At 32.1% G+C, this 21,331-nt stretch overlaps 2 protein-coding genes across 2 annotated transcripts in view; one reads left to right on the forward strand and one right to left on the reverse strand.

The window, feature by feature from the left end:
• The window catches only part of LOC115879139, a 37,556-nt gene extending 28,685 nt beyond the window's left edge, over positions 1-8,871 (forward strand). The window contains exon 2 of the mRNA XM_030895809.1: positions 8,789-8,871. Within this exon, the coding sequence (XP_030751669.1) occupies positions 8,789-8,871 (83 nt within the window). The remainder of the gene's footprint in view (positions 1-8,788) is intronic.
• The window catches only part of LOC115880029 (lysosome membrane protein 2-like), a 167,190-nt gene that overhangs the window by 94,983 nt on the left and 50,876 nt on the right, over positions 1-21,331 (reverse strand). The gene's annotated exons all lie outside the window — the stretch shown is intronic.

The following is a 21,331-nucleotide window of genomic DNA, read 5'->3' on the forward strand; positions in this document are numbered from 1 at the left end:
AGTTAAAATGTCTAAAGTGATCATAGATTTATAACGATAGGCGATAAAAAGCTGTTACATTAGCATGTATCGTTCTAATGCTTTCCTTGCCATATACTATATAAAAATTATACACCGCAATATAAATATCTCCGGTCTCCACTAAGTGTAAATTTATTCTTACATAGATAGTTGAAAACGTGATTTTTCTATCATTTATTAATTAACACCTTTTTGACCATTAACCGTCCGCAAACTTTGTAGACGTAAAAATTCACAACTTTCGATAGGAATTCCATTAAAATATTAAGTTTTATTTGTTTAATAAAAATCAGTAGTCAGAAAATTATTGTCTATTAATAGAAAAATATCGTAATATACAGTACGGTTGAAGAAAAAAGAACATCACAGGGCAACAAAAAAATTAAGTGCTTCATATCTAGGTGCCAGCACACCAAAGGATAGATGGTAATGAAAAAGCGAACGATCTATTCATTAACTGGACCAGAACCGTACTGCTACTCAAGTGGAAATCTATTTAAAACGGAATCAATTTTTTTTCCGGAACCGGGAAGACTCCACCCGTAACTTGGAATGGGAATTTCCAATGGTTTAACACTGGAAGAAATTTCTCGGGACTTACGACCGAGAAAAATCAAACATTTTCCTTGATTTAAGTAAGAATAACCTTCGGATTGTCAACAGGACACTGTCTCCCCAATGAACACCTGATATCAAGATCCTATTTTAGGAATTCCAATTTGCGAATCACCTGTAAATTTTGGCGCGAATCAAATAATTATTAGTGAAGTATTACACTCTCCTACAAAACGTAAAATTAAAATTATTTTCGAGAAAAAACGTAGAGTTTATGTTCAGCTCTCAAAAGGTAATTTTGAAAACGTTATATTAAAATTTGTGAAAGAATTTGTCAGCTCGATCAAACAGTGACTGTTTGATTGAGCTCGAAATAACAATGCAGAAATTAAATTTAAAAAAATCTTTTTGTTTGTGTTTAAAAGAAAAGTAATATCGTTGGATATGTATTTTACTATTTTATAAAGTAAATGTCCTTGTATTCCAATGTCATACCATGCTAGTTTTTTAAGGCCTTTTTGTGCAAAGGATGTTTTTTTGCTAATTGACTCAGTCAAACTGTCCTGATGATGGGAATAAAATTCTCGAAAGCTTGACAAATTTGAAAAAGTAGTTTTATTAGCCTATGTGGTGATTATTGACTGATGCATCCTCACTTAAATTTTGAGTTTTTTCATATATACATTATTAATTTTTATTGACGAATATAAGTAAAAGTCTAACAAGTTATTGTGGCTCTATTTACATAATAAATCTAAATATTTTGCCTATAGGTAAATGGGGTTAAACATACCCGAATGAAAAAAAAACTCGTATAATTAATATTAGATTATTGATTGTACTCGAACTGCAAAATATATGTACCTAATCAGACACGATGAAAGTTTAAGCAAACCATTAAAAAGCTAAAGTTAAAAAATTGCCGTTGCACGACTATAGCGAGCACTTTCAAAGCTGATATAGAGACAATCTGATTTTAAATAGTAATATTTCTGGAGCGTGTCTATATGTCCGCGAGCGGCTTTTAACAATAAATAATAAAGTGAGACAGTAGTTAATAAATTTGTTTAACCAGTTGCAAATAGGTTACAGCAATTATAAGAAATGCTGAACACATATAGGGACATACGAGGCTCTGAGCCTTAAGCTGAACATCGATAAACCTAAAAACATGTGCACTCCCTCAGAGAAATAATTGTTTCTCTGAGAAATAATTGTTTCTATCGCTGTAAAAGTCGAAGAAAAACTGATGGAATATGCAGCAGAATTCAATAACCTTGGCAGTTTGATTTCGGAAAAGGCCAATATCGACTCTGAAATTCAGCACAGAATTAGCAGCGCCTCAAGGGCATTCTGGAAATTAAAAGACAGGGTTTTCTACAATCATGACTTGAGCACAAAAACGAAACTTGCAGTGTACCAAGCAATAATAATTCCCACTACGTTATATGGAAGTGAAACCTGGGTGCCGTACCGCCAGCACACGAACGCATTAAACAAGTTGCAACAGAGACATCTTAGACAACTCTTAAGAAAGAATCAAATGGTACCACCATGTGACCATGTCTTAAACGATCCTTGAAAAATATAGCTGCCAGAGCGCTGAAGTCATGATTAGTAAGTCTCGCTTAAGGCTGGCAACGTATAAAGGATGCAAGAAAATTACCTACCGAAATCTGGTATTTTCGGTGAGCTTGTGGAAGGTAAGCGGAAACCGGGTGGACAACTCAAAAGGTACAGGGTGGGTCAAATTCGATGTTTTTAAATGGAAACACCCTTTTCTATAGGAGATAGACGAAAACTAATATCGGTGTCTGGAGCTCAATTTTCATTAAACACATGATGGTGAAAACCGCACATTTTTTTTCACCGTTTCGGAGTTAAGGGGTGTTTTTCAAAAATGTGCATTTTTAACAAATCGCTGAAAATTTTTTGCTATGGAAAATTTTATATTTCTATGAAAACATTTCCAAAGCACCTTTTTACATAGAATTTAATGGTTTAAGTATACTTTTTTTAAAATTAATAATTTAAGAGTTATCAACAGAAAAATTGATTTTTTATTTGGGACACCCTCTATATTTTTAATTAACTGTAAAGAATTTAAAATTACCTTTCCAAAAATATAGCACACTTGATATTTTGTTATAATCCCCTTCGAAATACAGAATTTTTAAAAGTTCGCCACTTTTAACTAATAGGCTTTGGACCCCTTATTGATGATATGCCCTTAATGGAACTCGAAAACATATTTTTCCAGCAAGACGACTCTGAACGCTGAAGTTATTAGCAAATTTTTGCAGCCAATTTCAAGAATAATTGAAAACTAACCAAGATCCCAGCCGTTGGCCGTCGAGGCCGCCTGACTTAGTGCCCATGGATCTAATCCTATGGATATATTTGCGGAAGAATAAAGGTACCTTATTCCATATAATCTAGACAAGAATTAGAAATGCTTAGCAGTTATGAGAGGGTATCTTTCCACCCCCACTGAGTTAATGAATTCCGCGAGAAATGTTCAAAAACTGCCCCGTCTGTCCATAACAGAAGACGGTTGATATGTCGAACACCTGTAGCAACATTTCATGTCTTGGTTTACTATTTATTTTTATTGTTATTAGATATAGTTTAAATATGTTGATGTTGGTTAAATATATTTTAAATTGTTATAAAATTATGAATCTCTCATAACAAATATTATTTTCGTTTTAATTGATGCTGACAGCTTGAATTTTTTTGCATTAGAGCCGGTGCCGTTCAAAGCCTACTCATTTAAAGCGAGCAAATTTTTATAAACTCTATATCTCGAAGAGGAATCCAGCAAATTATCAAGTGTGTTATATTTTTGGAAAGGTAATTTTAAATTCTTTTCAATACACTAAAAATATACAGGGTGTCCCATATAAAAAATCAAATTTTCTGTTGATAATTTTTAAATTATTAATTTAAAAAAAATTATACTTGAACCATTAAATTATACGTAAAAAGGTACTTTGGAAATGTTTTCATAAAAATACAAAATTTTCCATAGCAAAAAAGTTACAGCGATTTATTAAAAATGCATATTTTTGAAAAACACCCCGTAACTCCGAAACGGTAACAGATATCGATATGCGGTTTTCACCATCATGTTTTTGACAAAAATTGAGCTCCAGACACCGATATTATTTCTATCTGCTATAGAAAGGGGTGTTTCCATTTAAAAGCGTCGAATTTGATCTACCTACCCTGTACAATGATATTTTCCATGAAAACTTAAAGGGGATAAGTATGCAGAATCAGTGAGACGAAGCAACGCACAACAGAACGTAATGAACAGAGATTGTAAACTCAGTTAACAACGACAACCAAAAAGTACAAAGGCAACAAAGCAATGAGATTTTTGAATGTCCGGAGTGCGGATGAGATATAACATCACGTATAGCCGGGTCCACATATGTAGCACTCTATTGTATCAGGATCATGTATCACGTATCAAGAGCTTGTATCGTAAGTATGGACGTTTATTTGGGCTGTGTCGACTGAATATGCATATCGTGCCAAAGTAAGCGTCCATACTTATAAAATTCATACGTACCAGCGTACAAGCGTGCGTATCATTGTATATGGACGGTACAACAAATCACCTTGTATCGTCGTATCATGTTCATCAATTCTTCTCAGCGAACCCTCAATGCCCCTTTGATGATCGGAGAAAAACCGCCTCAAGACGGGTCACGGCGTATCAAGTCAATTGTATCGTTATACTGTATCAAAACACGTCCAAATGACAGATCGTGATACGTGTATCCGATACGCAGTGTTAAGATACGCGCCAAAATTCGGATTGGCATGTATCAGATACGGTATCACAAAGGTGTACCATATGATCGCGTTAATTCGGCGTCCAAACTAGCGATCATGAAACATGTTGGTGCAACGCGACGGAGATATGATACACGAATATGCTACATATGTGGACCCGGCTTATCAGGATTTTCAGTCACAGAAAGACTCGTGAAAGGAAACGCCTTGCGTAACCATCTTCTCAAGAGTGTTAAATACTCGTCAGCGAGTAATGGCAGTAGTAGTAGCTTTACTTTCATGGCTAGGCGTTAAAATGACTTTTTTATATTGTCAATCATGTCGCAAAAATTAACATTTTTGTGACGTTTGGAAAAAAAAACAAATTTAAGTTTCTGCAATGAGCACGACAAAAATATGAAATTTTATGACAGGAAGGGTAATCAGACTTAAAAATATTGCTAATCTATAATTACTTTCAAGTATTATATCATTGGTTATTTTGATACCCAATATATGCTTATTAGCTCTGTAGACCTTGTAATTTACCTAGAATTTTTGTAAAAAGGTCGGCGAGTAGTAAGAATGGTAGAAAATCCGAAAATTTTTATTAATGTTTATATTGATGACTATAGGAATATTCGAACTTTTTCAAGGTGCATATTTACGCAGAATATTATTGTACGTATTTATGCGTATTAATCAGTAATAAAAATAAGTTTTTGTTAATGTTCTCATTGTTTCGAACAATTTTTAAGAGGTTTCTAATTTAATATTACTTATATCTGTCTTTTTTTCAATGTTTTACCTTGCTTTTGATAACCTTACTTCAAACAACTAATTTCACCTTAGAATTTATTATATGCTTTAAAATACCAATATGAAATTAATTTAAAAATAGCATTTGATCAAAAATTATTACTTTTTAAAAACCATTATTAGCCGATCATACCAATAGGTATGGTAGGCTATTAAGATCGGCAAAAAACGTTTTTTTAATTTCACTCAAAATGAGTTATTTGGGTCATAAATGACCTAAATACAAAATATTTTTATGGTGTCTGTCTGTCTGTCCGTCTGTCCGTCTGTCCGTCTGTAACAGGATAACTCAAAAACCGCTAAACCGATTTTAACCAAATTTGGCACAAAAATACTGTGGCACCCGAGAATCTGGCTATTAGTTTTTGGTGGCGGAGGGGGGGTTGGTAAGGGGGTATGGGAGGGGGTTAAAAATTTTAAAAAATCGTAACTCCAAAATTACAGTAGCTAGCGAAACGCGGTTTTCAATTTAAGATTCGGAATAATATTTAAATCTTTGTAAAACTATTTAAATCTTTGTAAAAGAGTATAGCAACTGGCGATTAGATATTTTTTTGTTTCATAAAATGAAGGAGGGTTTTTCCCAGTGCAGTGAATACATTAGCATGAGTTGTAAACGAACTCGTTGCCTCACTTCAACTTAATAGAAAGTGATGTTTATTAGCTATCATTAAAAATTACCTGGCTTTTTTATATCTTTACACTAATGTATCTATTATGCAGTTTCATTCATTATTGTTGTGTAGTAAAAAAGTACAAAACTTGAAGTAATCTGATTTTAACACGACAGAGAGTAAAAAACCGTCTTCAATTAATATGCTAGAAAACTTCTAGAATTTTAAAATAGGAGATATTTATAGATATATAGATAGAAATTTATAAACACCTAAAGATCATATATCTTCTACAATATTACTCTGTTGTCCATACTTAAATCATATAGTATTGTTTATATATTTGGTTTGTTTCATAAATGTTTGTTTTGGACTTATAACTTATACACACATCAACACTGAATACATATGTTGGTCGCTTATGTTATTTTTCGTCATGCTTTGTTTTCATTTCCTTGACCTGATAAAATAATTGTACTAATAATGCGAACTATAATTTTTGCGATTCGTATTATAGGAATGTATTCAACAAAAATTGCAACTAAATATTATGCATTATAAAGGGCGAGTCTTAAATAAGTGCACATATTTTTACAGGGCTGGTAGATCTCGATGAAAGAAACATAATTCATACATTACATATTATGTATTATAAACATACACTTCTACATTAAAATATTGAAATGGTATGTCTGAATAATACCAAAAAAGCAAATATTTGTTACTCGATTATTTTAAAATTAATAAACGCATAATTTACCAATATTCAATTATTGTTAATTAATTTAAACGAATTAACTACGTAACACTGTAATTCTATATTAAAAGAAACGTGTTCTATATATAAAACATCTTTGATATCATTAATTCTATTCAGAATTAAATATAGACTGATATAAATCCAGTTTTTACTAAATAAATTGCTAATTCCAAGTTTAATTAAAAAATGCATTTCACTGATCCCAAATTCCATTTATAGAATCACTTTTGCTTACATAAATACACTCTTTTACTTCCTTTTGAACAAGATTGCAGTTCTCCTGATAATTATCTATAACGCTATCGTACTCTTAATGATCTAAATTATTTAAATTGAATTTATACAATAATTGAACGATTCCATTCAGACTAATCAACAATATTATGTAACGTTTTTGTTAATAAACTTGTTAAAAGTAAGTTTATTATTTTATTTCTTACATTTAATACACTTATTTCTCGATTTTATGAGTCTAGTTTTAGTGTAATATTTTTTTCAATTCATTTCATTATATATTTTATTTTTTATTATTAAACCGTAAGAACTTTATAATTTTTAACTGTGTCTTTAATAAAATATTTCTTTTACCTGATTTCTATATCTGCTTATAATAGGAGATTAAAAAAAAACAAGAGGAAGTGAAATTACAGATATTTTGCTTTATAAACATGCTAAGTCAACATTTTGTGACATTAGAAGAAAGACAATAATTATACTGGTAAACCACAATTTGAAATAAACTTTCTGTAAAACATACAGAAATAATTTTTTAACTTTTAAGCTTGTTTGACTTTCTGATAAGATGGCTATGCTATATCTTGTTTTCGGTAGTTTCTATCTTCCTATATTCCTAAAGTTCCTATTTCAAATTATACTGACAATTCTAAAATGTTTTTAATAAGGCGGTTTGATTTTTATAAAACTGCGGTTTCTATAAAACGACGGTCGCTGTAATTGAAAGTAGTCACCGATGAAGATTTAGGTCAAATTAACAAACTAAAGAAAGTCATTTATTTAAAATGTTATTTACGCTCTCTTGAAGACACATAAGTCATTTCTATTATCCATTTATCGCGTTTACATGAACACAGCAACAACGGCTTAATTTACTTTACACTACCTGTTCAACCATTTGTGTCAAATATTACTATTGTGAATAAATTGGCAAATAATTAAAATATCTGTTTTTTAATTTTTTTAATATTGTTTTTTTTTTATAAAAATAATTGGTTTATTTCCTTATGGTATTTGATTTTTATTAACTGTATTAAATGACATTCAAGACGGATACAATATGATGAAGAAATATTTTGATCAATAGTACTTTGAATAATGATGTTCCCTCAAGAGTTGTATGAGTAGTGTCTTTTTAGTTGGGTCCATTGTTGGCTATGCGGGCCTAATTTATCCCTGCTAATTTCCTAATATCATAGTCTTTTCTCAGGTTCGTTTTTCTTCTAGGTCTCTTAATTCCTCGTGGGCACCATCAGTGGCGGACTGGGGGGGGGGGAGGGGCGGTCCGCCCCTGGCCCCGTCTTTTAGGGGGCCTCTAAATCTTAGTAATTTTTTTTTAATCAACTGGCAAACAAGGCCAATATGTGTTCAGTAGTTAGGAAGCAGTTTGTACGTGGACTATGCAAACCATACGTATACGCCAACTATAATAAACAGTATAAATGGATGCAGATATTTACTTAATTATCAATTATCAGGCTCCAGTAGTTGTGATTGGCATTTTCTATTTAGGAAATTAAATAAAGGGATAATTTTCTTTGTTTAAAATATCGAATAATTATTATTTTTTATATATTTTGAGACTGAATTTATTTATTTTAGCTTACTTTATTAAGTTATTTTTCAATGGTTTCATTATTTATTTTTACTGAATAAATATTTTAAATTACATCCAATGCACAGCATAACTTGTATTCTAGCTTCTTTAACCGATGATGAGCAGTGAAGTCTTTAGTGTAACGGGGGCCACGGGCCTAAGACAGAGAAGGGGCCCCTCGGATCTTGGAGGACTTACAAAATCGCGATGTTTTGTCGCGGTATTTCCCTGGAACGGTACCGAAAGTAACGCGGCTCATATGTGGAACCGGTATTTTCATCACTTTGTCATCATAATTTGCCATTAAATACATGCAAACATTGTTTTATTACATCAAATTGCATTCGTTTTTCAATTTGAAAATATTATAAGCTTTAAAAAATTGATGTTATCGTTTTTCTGCAGCCTTTTTAGAGCTGGGGCCCTTAATTCTCCTGGAGCCAGGGCCCATCAGATCCCTACGTAAAGACGGCACTGCTGATGAGTAACATATTTATATCTATATCGATTTTTATTATAATTATTACAGTATACAGAGTGTCTCAGGCTGAGCGTGCATTAGAAGTTTTTAGAGAACCACAATATCTAGATCGAAGTTTTTCTGTACATTATTGTTTATTAACAAGATCTATCGATTAAAAATATTTTCAACATGGCGACACTTCCGGAAATACCGGAATTTGACAGAAAATTTCTTATTTTAAATGGTGTAAATATAAAAAGTGGATTTCCATTTGAAAAAAAATGATTTATGATAATTTTTTAATCGCTCAATTCCATGACATCTGCTGCAGCCATTATTATATGACATTCAGACTACTTAATTTTTGGCATAGATAGCCACATGTATTCTCTTTATGGTACAGTGGCTGTGGCAATCACTAAATTTGACGTTTAGGCTATATATATATATTTGACAGGCAGTTTTTTCCTCCAAAAATTATAAATATTTCTTTTGCTCAAAAACGGTTAACGTTAGGTTAGAGTGTTTAATATCAAAATCCATAAAAATGAATTTTGATATTAAACACTCTATACCTAACGTTAACCGTTTTTTCAACCATATAGCCTAAACGTCAAATTTAGTGATTGCCACAGCCACTGTATCATAAAAAAAAGACATGTGGCTATCTGTGTCAAAAATTAAATTGTCTGAATTTTATATAACAATGGCCGCAGCTGTCATGGAATTGAGGGATTAAAAAATTACCATAAATCAATTTTTTTGGAATAACGAATCGACTCATTGTTTGTTGTTTACCGTAGGTGTAGTAATAGCCGAGTTATCACTCTGTAAACTTGATTCTTTATTTTTCGAAAACTAAATTGCAACCTTTTACCGTAAAATAATGGCGAAAGAACACATTTTTCGAAGAAAATGAATATGACCGTTTTTAAAGAGCTTAAAAGACCTTTTAAATGTCTTTTTTTAAAGGTCTTCTCAAGTTTGTAGCTCAAAAACTCGCGGAGTTATGAAAAAAATAAAATGGTCACCTAATTTTTTCGTAATAAAAATAACAACAAAATCTATGACTAAAATCAATTGGTAGAAAATTACATGAGCTACAAATTAACATCTATAGTTGAGCAGTCTTGAACTCTTCATTTTTACGAGATTTTTGGGTTTTAAATGCTCAAAGAAGGTGGTCCTTGCATGCAAGTCAAACTAAAAAAACGTAATATCTACGAAATAAAGAGATCTACAGAAAAATTGATAGAAAGAAAAAATATTGCAGAAAAAAGACCTTCAATTTTCCTCTGTTGCATTTTTTACGTATCTTGCTTACTTTTTGAGATATGTCAAAAAAATTAAAAATTTTTTAAAAAACAAAAAATATTTTTTTTCATTATTTTCAACTTTTTTCCAAATATAGGCATTCTAAACCGCTCGAACTTGCAGAGTCAATTTTTATAATTTTAGTCATAGATTTTGTTGTTAATTTTTTTCCGAACTCGAACTTGCCGAGTCAATTGTTAGTACCTCAATATAGCCAACTGTATGTACATATATTACGTTAGTTTTTATTTTTATAATTTTAGTCATAGATTTTGTTGTTCATTTTCTTCCGAAATAATGAGGTGACCATATTATTTTTATCATAACTCCGCGAGTTTTTGAGCTACGAACTTTTTTAAGAAAGCATTTAAAAGGTCTTTTCAAGCGCTTTAAAAACGGTCATATCCATTTTCATCGAAAATGTGTTCTTTCGCCATTATTTTACGGTAAAATGTGGCAATTTAGTTTTCGAAAAAAAACACGTTTTCAGAATGATAACTCGGCTATTATTACACCTACGGTAGCAACAGAAAATCGATCGTTTAGCTATTTCAAAAGCTTAATTTTTGCTTTATATGAGTTTTGCGATCAAACGCAAGGTTTTCGAGTTATTTATAAAAATTGGCAAAAAAATATGCAGTTTTAAGATGAAAAATCAACATTTTCAATCCTAAATAACTAAGAAAATATTAGTTTTCTGAAAAAATGTTATAGAACATTTTTTTGCTTAGAATTCATCCCTTTATTGATTTCTAATTAATATGGATGATTTATTTTTCACCCCCGAGAGGGGTTGGTACTCACCCCCAAGGAGAAAACACACATCGCTACTATGTAACTTTTGTTTCTCTTTTTTTCTTTGTTTCTCTTCCAAACCAAACCAAATCGGTACAGGTGTTCAGAATTCGGACCCTAAAACCCTGGCTTACTGGCCTATTAGTAACGAGGATTTAAAAGTAACGAAAATCAACATTATACTTTTTAATCTGGCAACACTGTCGTTTTCAGTTCCCACCGTCTTGGAAATGTCTTCGCTGACCGAATTAAAGAACATGAGTGTTTTATGCGTTGGCCGCTGAACGAGTTGGGGCTCCACCGTATAGCACTTGAGTATTCTAAGGTTCAGCATTAGGTTGTGTATCTTCCCAATTCTTCCAACTAACGGTATTATCAAATTTAAGCGAATACTGTCCGCGAAGGCTTTATGGATTGATTAATGATATAAGCTAATTTGTGGAACAAATTGTAAGAATCTAGATTATTGAAATAACTATTAAAAGTAGTGATGGGATCACTCGGGTGAAAAATACTCGGTCATCCGAGTATTCATATCCTCGGTATGTCTCGAGTATTTTTGTCGATCCTCGAGGATTACTCGGCACGCAACTAACATCGGGTATAGCGTACCGTCTTCGCTGCTCGCGACGATACAAGCGATTTTACGATATGCTGAAATCTTTAGCTTACTTCGGGTTTCTCTTATTACCGATTCTGAACCGTCCTAGAACTCTGATGAGTATGCGCAGAAGGAAATATGAAGACATTATTATATTTGCGCATGCGCTGCAGAGTTCTAGGACGATTCAAAATCGGTAATAACAAGAACCCGAACAAAGCTTTTTATATAGAGGACAGAGGATAACCGTTTAATAACTTGCTCCTGGGACTTGCTCGCATATCGCTCACAATAATAGTCGGTTTTCAGAGTAGTAACCTGCATTTTTGAACAGAAATACATTACTTATTTTTGTTGTGTTTAGATGGGATATATTAATTATAATATTTATTTAAATTATAAAGATTTTTTCTCCAAACTTTATATTTTAAGATTTATAGTTTTTTAACCATTGATATAATAATAAAATGTGTTTTTATCTGTGGGGTTAAATAAAATTTTATTAGTTAATATTTTTCTATTATGAATAACTTATGAGTAACTCTGACAATTTTTTTTTCGATTATTAGTTTAGCTGTGCCCAAACAATACAGTTGGTAAATTCAATTTTAAAACTGTATATTATGTCGCACAAAAACTTAAAATATGCACAATAACACAATACTACTACAATTTATTAGGTACTACAGTTTATTTTCGGTGAAACTGCGCTATTAAAGAGTAAAACAAAACACAAAATTTCTATTTTATCTCAATGACCGACCGCCGACAAAACAAGAAATAACGAGCCCTTTTTAAAAAGCCCCACGTATTTCCTAGAATTACTTGGTTTCATTTGGCCTGAAAGTGTGCTGAAAGGTTGCCAGATTAGCCTCAAAGTCGGAGTTAAAGAAACGAAATCAGCACAATTTAAAGCAAAACCTATCAAAATTTTATTTCCCACATGAAATTATACACGAACATATTAAAAATTATTAAAAAAGTGTTTAAAATAATTAGTATTGATTTTTATTACAATATTATTTAAGTCATTCAAGTACATGGCAATAGTGTGTTAAAAACAGCAAGCAAAATCACAGCGGCGAGTATTATTCAAGTTTCGATCGAGATATTATACAGAGAAAATTTTATGACCGAGGATTCCTCGGATGATCATCCGATTATTGGAATCCTCGAGGATCAATACTCGAGGATTGAATTCATCCGATTTTTTCCAACACTAATTAAAAGTATCTTAACTCGGTAATTTTGTGAAACTAAATTTTACAAAGGGTATATTATTATCCACAAACTAACTTATGTAATTAATATAACTCAGTCAGTGCTAAGTGATTTTTTGTCATAAATAATGAATCTCTGTACAGGGTGTCTCAAATTCCAGGCTCATTTGGGATTTCAGAAACTAGACGCAGAGATTATGATCATTGTTAAATTGGAGCAAATTTGCGTAATTTGACGATGATTCAGCTTAAAATAATATTGAAATTGTAAAGTTTTATCCGAACAGCCAGATTAGTAATTTAAAAAATATATTTTTCTTAACTTTGTATTCGTGTTTTACACACAAAAAATGGATAGAATTATTTTTATGGTTTCCAAGACCCACTATGGCATTTTGTGCGATAGTGGTTGCATTGATAAAACCGAAATATTTCACTATGGTTCACGTAATGTTTAAAATCGCAAGAAAAAAAAATCTTTCAAAAAACTTAAAATATGCAGGATGTTCGATTATAAAAAAACTAAAGTTATTAACATTTCTTTACATTCTGATCGCCTTTTGTTTATTTTTATAATTTCTAACGGTTCTGATAAAACCTTACAATTCCTACATTTAAAGTTTTATACTAGCTCCAATAGGTAAACCTGCAGACATCCTGCAAGTAACTGACTACATATCTCTGAAAACCCTCTATATGTCTTACAAGAAAACTAATTTTATTTCAAGTATTCCTTCGATCTTTTTTATTTATTGTTGTTATAATTCCTCTGCTCGTATTTACTTTCTAACAATTTTCGCTAATTGAAATATTGAAATAATACACTATGTTAAATTCATGATATTTATTTCTTACAGCTTTTTATTATAAATTTCAATAATAGTTTCATTAATAGTCACTATGCGCTGATGCGTTGATTTGATGCGTCGATGTATCCATGCACGCAATAATAATATAAACAATATGATCGAAAAAAAAATGACATCAGCGATGGCTATAAAATGTGAACATCGTTGTCATTTTATATGTAAAATTGTATGGAGAATGTTATCGATGTTCATTTCCAAGCCAACTGGATGCCGTTTTTTTCGATCGTACAGTATTTCACTAGAGCTACTCAGAAATCATTTAGATATAAATTTACTAATAAAAGCAAATATTAGCTCAAAATTAGCTAATAACATAATTATTGTTTAACTGTAAATTATCTAAATAAAAATCAGTTCTTATTAATTATTTAGCTGAAAATTAAATATTTATTAGTTACCTATCGATTCGAATAGAAAAAAGATAAAAATTACAAACTACACTCAAATAAATAATAAACATGAAAAACTTAGAACAATGACCTAAATATACCGGGTGTGTATCAAAAGTGGCTCACACCTATAACTTATTTATTCTTTCAGATAAAAAATCGAGATTTGGTATGTTAGTATATGGCATAAACTAGGATTGATTGAAGTATTCAATTGTTTTCGGGCACTTCCTGTTTTACCGGAAATGACTACACCTTTTGATTTTTCAATGTCACCCTCGGTATTTTGTTACATTCCCAAGTAACATTTTAAGTTCCTTTAGGTTATATATCCTCAAGGTTAGTTATATAAAGGTTTAATAAATGTCTCATTGGTATCTTACAGTGTTTTGATATATATGTGTAGCGTTGGTCACTTATCACTAATAGTAGCCTTAAAATGTTGTTTATCACTTTCCTTATAAAACTAGAGGTTCTTGTTACTAAAGGTTTTATAGTACGGTTTTATAAAGGTGTTCACATCTATTTTATATAACTTCTGGTATTAGGTGTTAGAAAGATACGCAAGATATACACTATATAATTAAAGGTGTTATTAAAACCATTATGTAACCAATAACACTACAAGTTATCCCTCAAATCGTTTTTTTTTTCACCTTTCAAATGGTTGCATGCTTTATATAACCTGTAGTTGCCGAATATCAAACCTAATGACATAACCTCAAATTTTTAATATAATCAAAACAAATAATATATTAGCAAGCAAAGCAATGCGGTATTATAATAAATAATAAAAAAAATGAACTGTTCACAAAAATACATCTACGTTCAAAAGGAAGGTTCTTCAGAGTTTAAAAAAAATAGGAATAATCCAAACCTCACTCAAACTACATCTACCAATATTGAAAGCCAACATGCAAATTTACCATTCACAAGCAGAGATCAGGATCAACCTGAGATATTTCCAACAGAAAGTTGCCAAAACGATCAGGAACAGGAAGATACCTGGTTAAGGCATTAAAGAATGCATAACATAAGAGAATGAGCTTTGCGCTTTAACATTACACATTCTGCACTTAAAGAGCTTTTTTCTATAGTCAATTCATTCATAACTGTTCTACCAAAGTACCAAAGGACCCTAGAACTCTTGAAAACTCCTACCACTTTAAATATAGATCAAATTGAACCAAAACAGTATTATTTCAATTTTATGAGGTTATGTTTTGTTTTCTGCACATTTTCTGTCAAATTGCTGTAATGTCAAACTTCGTTCGCAGGGAGTCGCTACAGTCGACACCTCGGGTTACATAAAGGTTTTCTGACTAAAAGTAGCCATAAACACCCGGCATTTATAATGGTGATTTGTATCACCTTTAGCTGTATAAAACACCAAAATTGGTGTTTTAAATAACCCAAACTCATTTACGCAACCTTAAGTAACCAAACTTATATAATGGTTGATGAGTATGTTATAGACCCTAGAGTAATATATAGCACTTTAAATATAATGGACGCCATTATTATTGATGTCTTCATTTTTGGCTACAATGAGTATTTCTAAGATAACGTTGAAAACTGGTACAAAACTATATTTTGGCCAGTTGCCAGTTATTTCTATGTATTAAAAAGTCGTATGTTCTATTATTTAGATTAATAAATTTGACTTTCATTACAAAAATTTTACCATATTTTTTTTGTTTATAAAAAAATCTATTAAATAATTCTGCTTTTGGAGGCGCATGTGTTTTTTGGAGGTAAAATTGATTTTCACACAGTAAATTTAATATCGCATATGTATTTAGTACTCTGGATAGGCGCAATAGCCAGTAATTTCTATAGAGTCATTTGCATAACGCAAACGCTTTTGTAGGCTATGACAGGGATGGCGTCATTTTGTCTCTTTTGTTTCTGGTCTGGATTATCTGCGTAGGACAACTTGGAGCAATAAGATTATATCTGCTTTTATGGTAAAAAGAGGCAAATATTAAAGTAGTTAGTCAGAAAGAAAAAGTATATTTTTCAAAAACGCGCATGCGCGATATTTCTATGGAGGTAGTCTCTGGGAACCTTTTCACCACCACTATATAACTATTATATACCCTTTTTCAGTTTTATAGCGGTAACTCGATAGGATATATAAAGGTGTTGAGAAAGTTTTCAGGACTTTGGTTGCACACCTTGAGTGTTAAGGGTTACCATCGGAACAGTTATAAAATGGACCGTTTAGGGCATATAAGTGTTATATAATGGTTACCAATAACTCACGACAACCATTCTAGATGCGTTTAGGTTGTATAATATGGTGTTGGGAAGTTTCCTAACACACTTATAAAACAAAAAATGCTTCTTGGGTTATTCGATAGAAAATGACACTCTGAATAGAATGACATAATATCATATGTCAACTTTTGACATTTTTGAATATGGTTTATTTGAAATTGCAACATGCAATTCATAACGGCAATTTGACTCGAAATACCAAGTGTGTAGTACGAAATTATTCGCAAAAAAATGCTTTTTTCCAAACATGCTAATGAGCCACCCTCGCTCCATATGAAAAAATTGAGATACGATTGAAAACACGATTTGGGCATCTTTTAACCAACCAGGACAAGACACGAAAAACGTTAGACAATCAAACCTATTTTTTAAAGGCTCCTTGATTAAAAATTAGTGTTTTTAACACACCCATGGCATTCTAGATTGAAATTTAAAATACAATTTTGTTTTAAGCGAAAATGCCTAATGTAAAAAATTACCGAGGGTGCGATTTAAAAATCAAAAGTTGTAGTAATTTCCTGTAAAACAGGAAACCTAACCTAACCAAACTAAGGACAAATAATAACAAACATTTTTCTACAATACTTTGAATATGTTTACATAGTTAATCCTAGAAATAACATTCCGATTTGAGCTTTACTACATCTACCTCTAAAATTCTTTAATGATTTAAAATTTCTAAACAAAATTATTTAATGTACAGAGTGTAAACAAATAAGAGCAAACCAGTTCAGGAGGTAACTTTTATTAAAATAATCAGGATTTTTCTCAATAATTATGGAGTATGAATGTGTGTACGAATGATTCAGTATTATCGGTGGTACTTATTACATTATATTAGTACCATCAGTAATATTTCTTGCGTTGCGTAAGCAAAATAAATAAAGACATTGGAAGTCCGAAATTCTTTTAGTTTTAATTATCGAGTGTCTTCAAAAATTTGTGTTGTTATGAGCTTTTTAAAAATATACTATACTCACACCACTTGTTTTCATAAATAAAGTTAAAAATGCATTACATATTTAACTTTTTAACATGGGCAGCCGGTTCAAATTAGGTAATAAAAAGAATTAAATAATTTATTCGACGTCAAATTTTGGTTATTGACTATCCCACGCTAATTTCTGAGTGTAAAATTAGTGCATCAAAAATACCAATAACTCTAATTGATAGGATCATAGGGCGTTAGCTAAAAGCTGCACAAGCTCATTTTTGGTACAGTTTATTAAGATACCACGACGGACGGAAAGAAAAATTATATATACCGGGTGATTCCTGTAAATGGGTTACGCTTTCGGGGAATGATGGGGGAAGTTGAAATATTAACTTTGATATAGCACACTATGGGTCGGAAATGCCTCTTACGCAAGATACAGGGTGTTAAAATTTTTGAAAAATTAAAGATATTCTTTAATAGTTTTTTAACAGTTGAAGGTATCGTTATAAAATTTTATTAAAGTGCGTATTCATTATCCGCACGAACGAACGAACGAACGAATGTTCGCTAGTGGTATGGACGGGGACCGCACGAGAAGACCGGAGGCATTTGTTGGCGAACGCCTTTGATGTACCGACTTGAAACGGATGATCGAGCGAACGAACGAACGAACGGCCGCATGCGTTCGGTCCCCGTCTAAATATACCGCACTTTCATTCGTTCGTTCGTTCGGATAATGAATACGCACCTTTATAGGAGTCTACCTATATGGACTTCTACTGATGGCTCTTATCGACTTTAGAAGTAAACATATTAGGGCCATCGTAAAAAAAGGTCGTGAGACACTGGCTCTAAATATAAGCAAGTAGAAAGTTTAGCTTCCAGTTATTTCAATGTTTACAATTAAAATTCCTCTTTTTTATTGTTACTGAGAATCTACAACAGTAAATACTTCTATTTTTATGAATGTTTAAGTTACTTTTACTCTTAATTTTTTTTAAATAATGTACAGGGTGGGTCAAATTCGACGCTTTTAAATGGAAACACCCTTTTCTATAGGATATACACGAAAACTAATATCGGTGTCTGGAGCTCAATTTTTATCAAAAACATGATGGTGAAAACCGCACATCAATATCTGTTACCGTTTCGGAGTTACGGGGTGTTTTTCAAAAATGTGCATTTTGAACAAATCGCTGTAACTTTTTGCTATGGAAAATTTTGTATTTCTATGAAAACATTTCCAAAGCACATTTTACGTAGAATTTAATCGTTTAAGTATAATTTTTTTAAAATTAATAATTTAAGAGTTATCAACAGAAAAATTGATTTTTTATTTGGGACACCCTCTATATTTTTAATTAACTGAAAAGAATTTAAAGTTACCTTTCCAAAAATATAGCACACTTGATATTTTGTTATAATCCCCTTAATATAAAATTTTTAATAGTTCGCCACTTTTAACTAGTAGGCTTTGGACCCCTTATTGATGATATGCCTTTAATGCAACTCGAAAACATATTTTTCCAGCAAGACGACGCACCGCCTTTGAACGCTGAAGTTATCAGCAAATGTTTGCAGCCAATTTCAAGAATAATTGAATAGCTAACCAAGATCCCAGCCGTTGGCCGTCGAGGCCGCCTGACTTAGTGCCCATGGATCTAATCCTATGGATATATCTGCGGAAGAATAAAGGTTCCTTATTCTTCCGTATAATCTAGATAAGAATTAGAAATACTTAGCAGTTATGAGAGGTTATCTTTCACCCCCACTGAGTAATGAATTCCGCGAGAAATGTTCAAAAACTGCCCCGTCTGTCCATAACAGAAGACGGTCGATATGTCGAACACCTGTAGCAATAAATATATTTTCGTTTTAATTGATGCTCACAACTAGATTTTTTTTGCATTACAGCCGGTGCCGTTCAAAGCCTACTTAATCCAAGCGGGCGAATTTTTAAAAACTCTATATATCGAAGAGCAATCGAGCAAAATATCAAGTATGCTATTTTTTTGGAAAAGTAATTCTAAATTATTTTCAAAGAATTAAAAATATACAGGGTGTTCCATATAAAAAATCAAAATTTCTGTTGATAATTCTTAAATTATTAATTTTAAAAAAATTACACTTAAACCATTAAATTCTATGTAAAAAGGTGCTTTGAAAATGTTTTCATAAAAATACAAAATTTTCCATAGCAAAAAAGTTACAGCGATTTGTTAAAAATCCATATTTTTGAAAAACACCCCGTAACTCCGAAACGGTATCAGATATCGATATGCGGTTTTCACCATCATGTTTTTGACAAAAATTGAGCTCGAGACACCGATATTAGTTTTTATCTATCTCCTATAGAAAAGGGTGTTTCCATTTAAAAGCGTCGAATTTGACCCACCCTGTACCTAGTAGAAATATCTAGTCTAATGGACCCTGTTTGAAAAACGTTAAACTAAATATAATATTTAAAATACAGTTGTCCTCCTTACATGACTGCAATACAACTAAAAAAAAAATATTTAATAAAAAAAAACAAGTGGTTGTAAAAAAACTTTAAATATGATTTTTTTATTTTTTAACATCGAAACTCGAAGGTATAATAACAGGTATCATACCAACCATAAATAGAGTATGTCATATAAAAATGTTTTGAATTTTTTACTAGAATCGACCCTTGAAAAAAAGGGACTAGATTTAAGTTTCCCTTTGATCCAGTCTGTATACTATTTCTTTGGATTTTCTGCACGTTGATTCATACGTAAACTAGTCTTTTATTTAGTTCCTCTTGTTCCTTTAGGTCCGGATCCGATAACAAAAGGCATGGCTGGCACTCCCCACTCCTGCCTAGCAGCGATCGCGCTGGCCCGATCCATTCGTACGTAAAATAGTCTTTTATTTAGTTTAGTTCCTCTAAGAAGTGTCTAGCCCTAGCAGTCAACTATTAAGCTTGACCAATCAGGTTGGTTAGCGTGGTTATTTGAAGGGTGTTAATACATTTGTGTTTGTCAAAAACTCTAACGTGATTGGTCGGGCTTAATAGTTGCCTGCTAGGGCTAGACACAAGTGTTCCTCTAGGTCCGGATCCGATAACGTACGGCTGGCTATCTCCACTCCTGCCTACCATCGGGCTACGCGCGCTAGCCGATCTGTCGCCGTCGCATATTATTCTATATCGGTCACAGTCTCGTGCCCGGAACAGGTCCTGACGAACTAGTTCTTTGAGAAACCAGGAACTAGTTCCTTTCATTCCGGGGTCGGAATAGTTCCTTGGAACTAGTTCGTTCACGAACTACACACCTCTAGGTATCATTTGATTTAATGGTTTTAGAGGTAGCAGCGGCCTGGCCGGTGCGACGCGACGAGCCGACGAGTGTGTTCGAGCCCTAAGTGTCTCTGTTAGGTAGACTCCTATAATAAAATTTTATAACGATACCTTCAACTGTTAAAAAACTATCAAAGAATGTCTTGAATTTTTCAAAAACTACACCCTGTATCTTGCGTAAGAGGCATTTCCGACCTGTGTGCTATATCAAAATTAATATTTCGACGTCCCGAAAGCATAACCGCCTTACAGGAATCACCCTGTATTGAAAGCTCATAAGATAATTAAAATAAAAAATTATTATACAGGGTGTGCCAGTATATTAATGGAAGGAACTGAGTTTTCAACTTTTCGATAAATTACACAGCCACACAAAAAAAAGAAAAGTGATCTATGCTTTTTATCAGACCATCATATCCTATGGTATTTTTCAAAGCTGAGCACGAATCCATCATATTTTTTTTCTAACCTCACATCTCCATCACCTCACATCATATCCCATCTCATTTTTTTCTAACCTCAAAAACTTGGTAAAAATCCGTAAAATTTCAGGAAAATGTAGTAGGAAATTTTATTTTTTTATGTGTAACACTATAACCTAATGTAAATGGGTCTGATAAACTCAAAACGCCCCATCAGAATTGAGCTAGCATGTCTCATATTTTTTTTAACCTCAAAAAACCTACCACAAGTCACGATTTTCGAAAATCACACTGATCTTAACCAAAATCGGTATAGGGTTTTTTTTGGGTCGCTGATCA

Source organism: Sitophilus oryzae, unplaced genomic scaffold (assembly GCF_002938485.1).
Source record: "Sitophilus oryzae breed Bouriz unplaced genomic scaffold, Soryzae_2.0 scaffold_1067_pilon_pilon, whole genome shotgun sequence".
NCBI classification, from domain to species: domain Eukaryota; kingdom Metazoa; phylum Arthropoda; class Insecta; order Coleoptera; family Curculionidae; genus Sitophilus; species Sitophilus oryzae.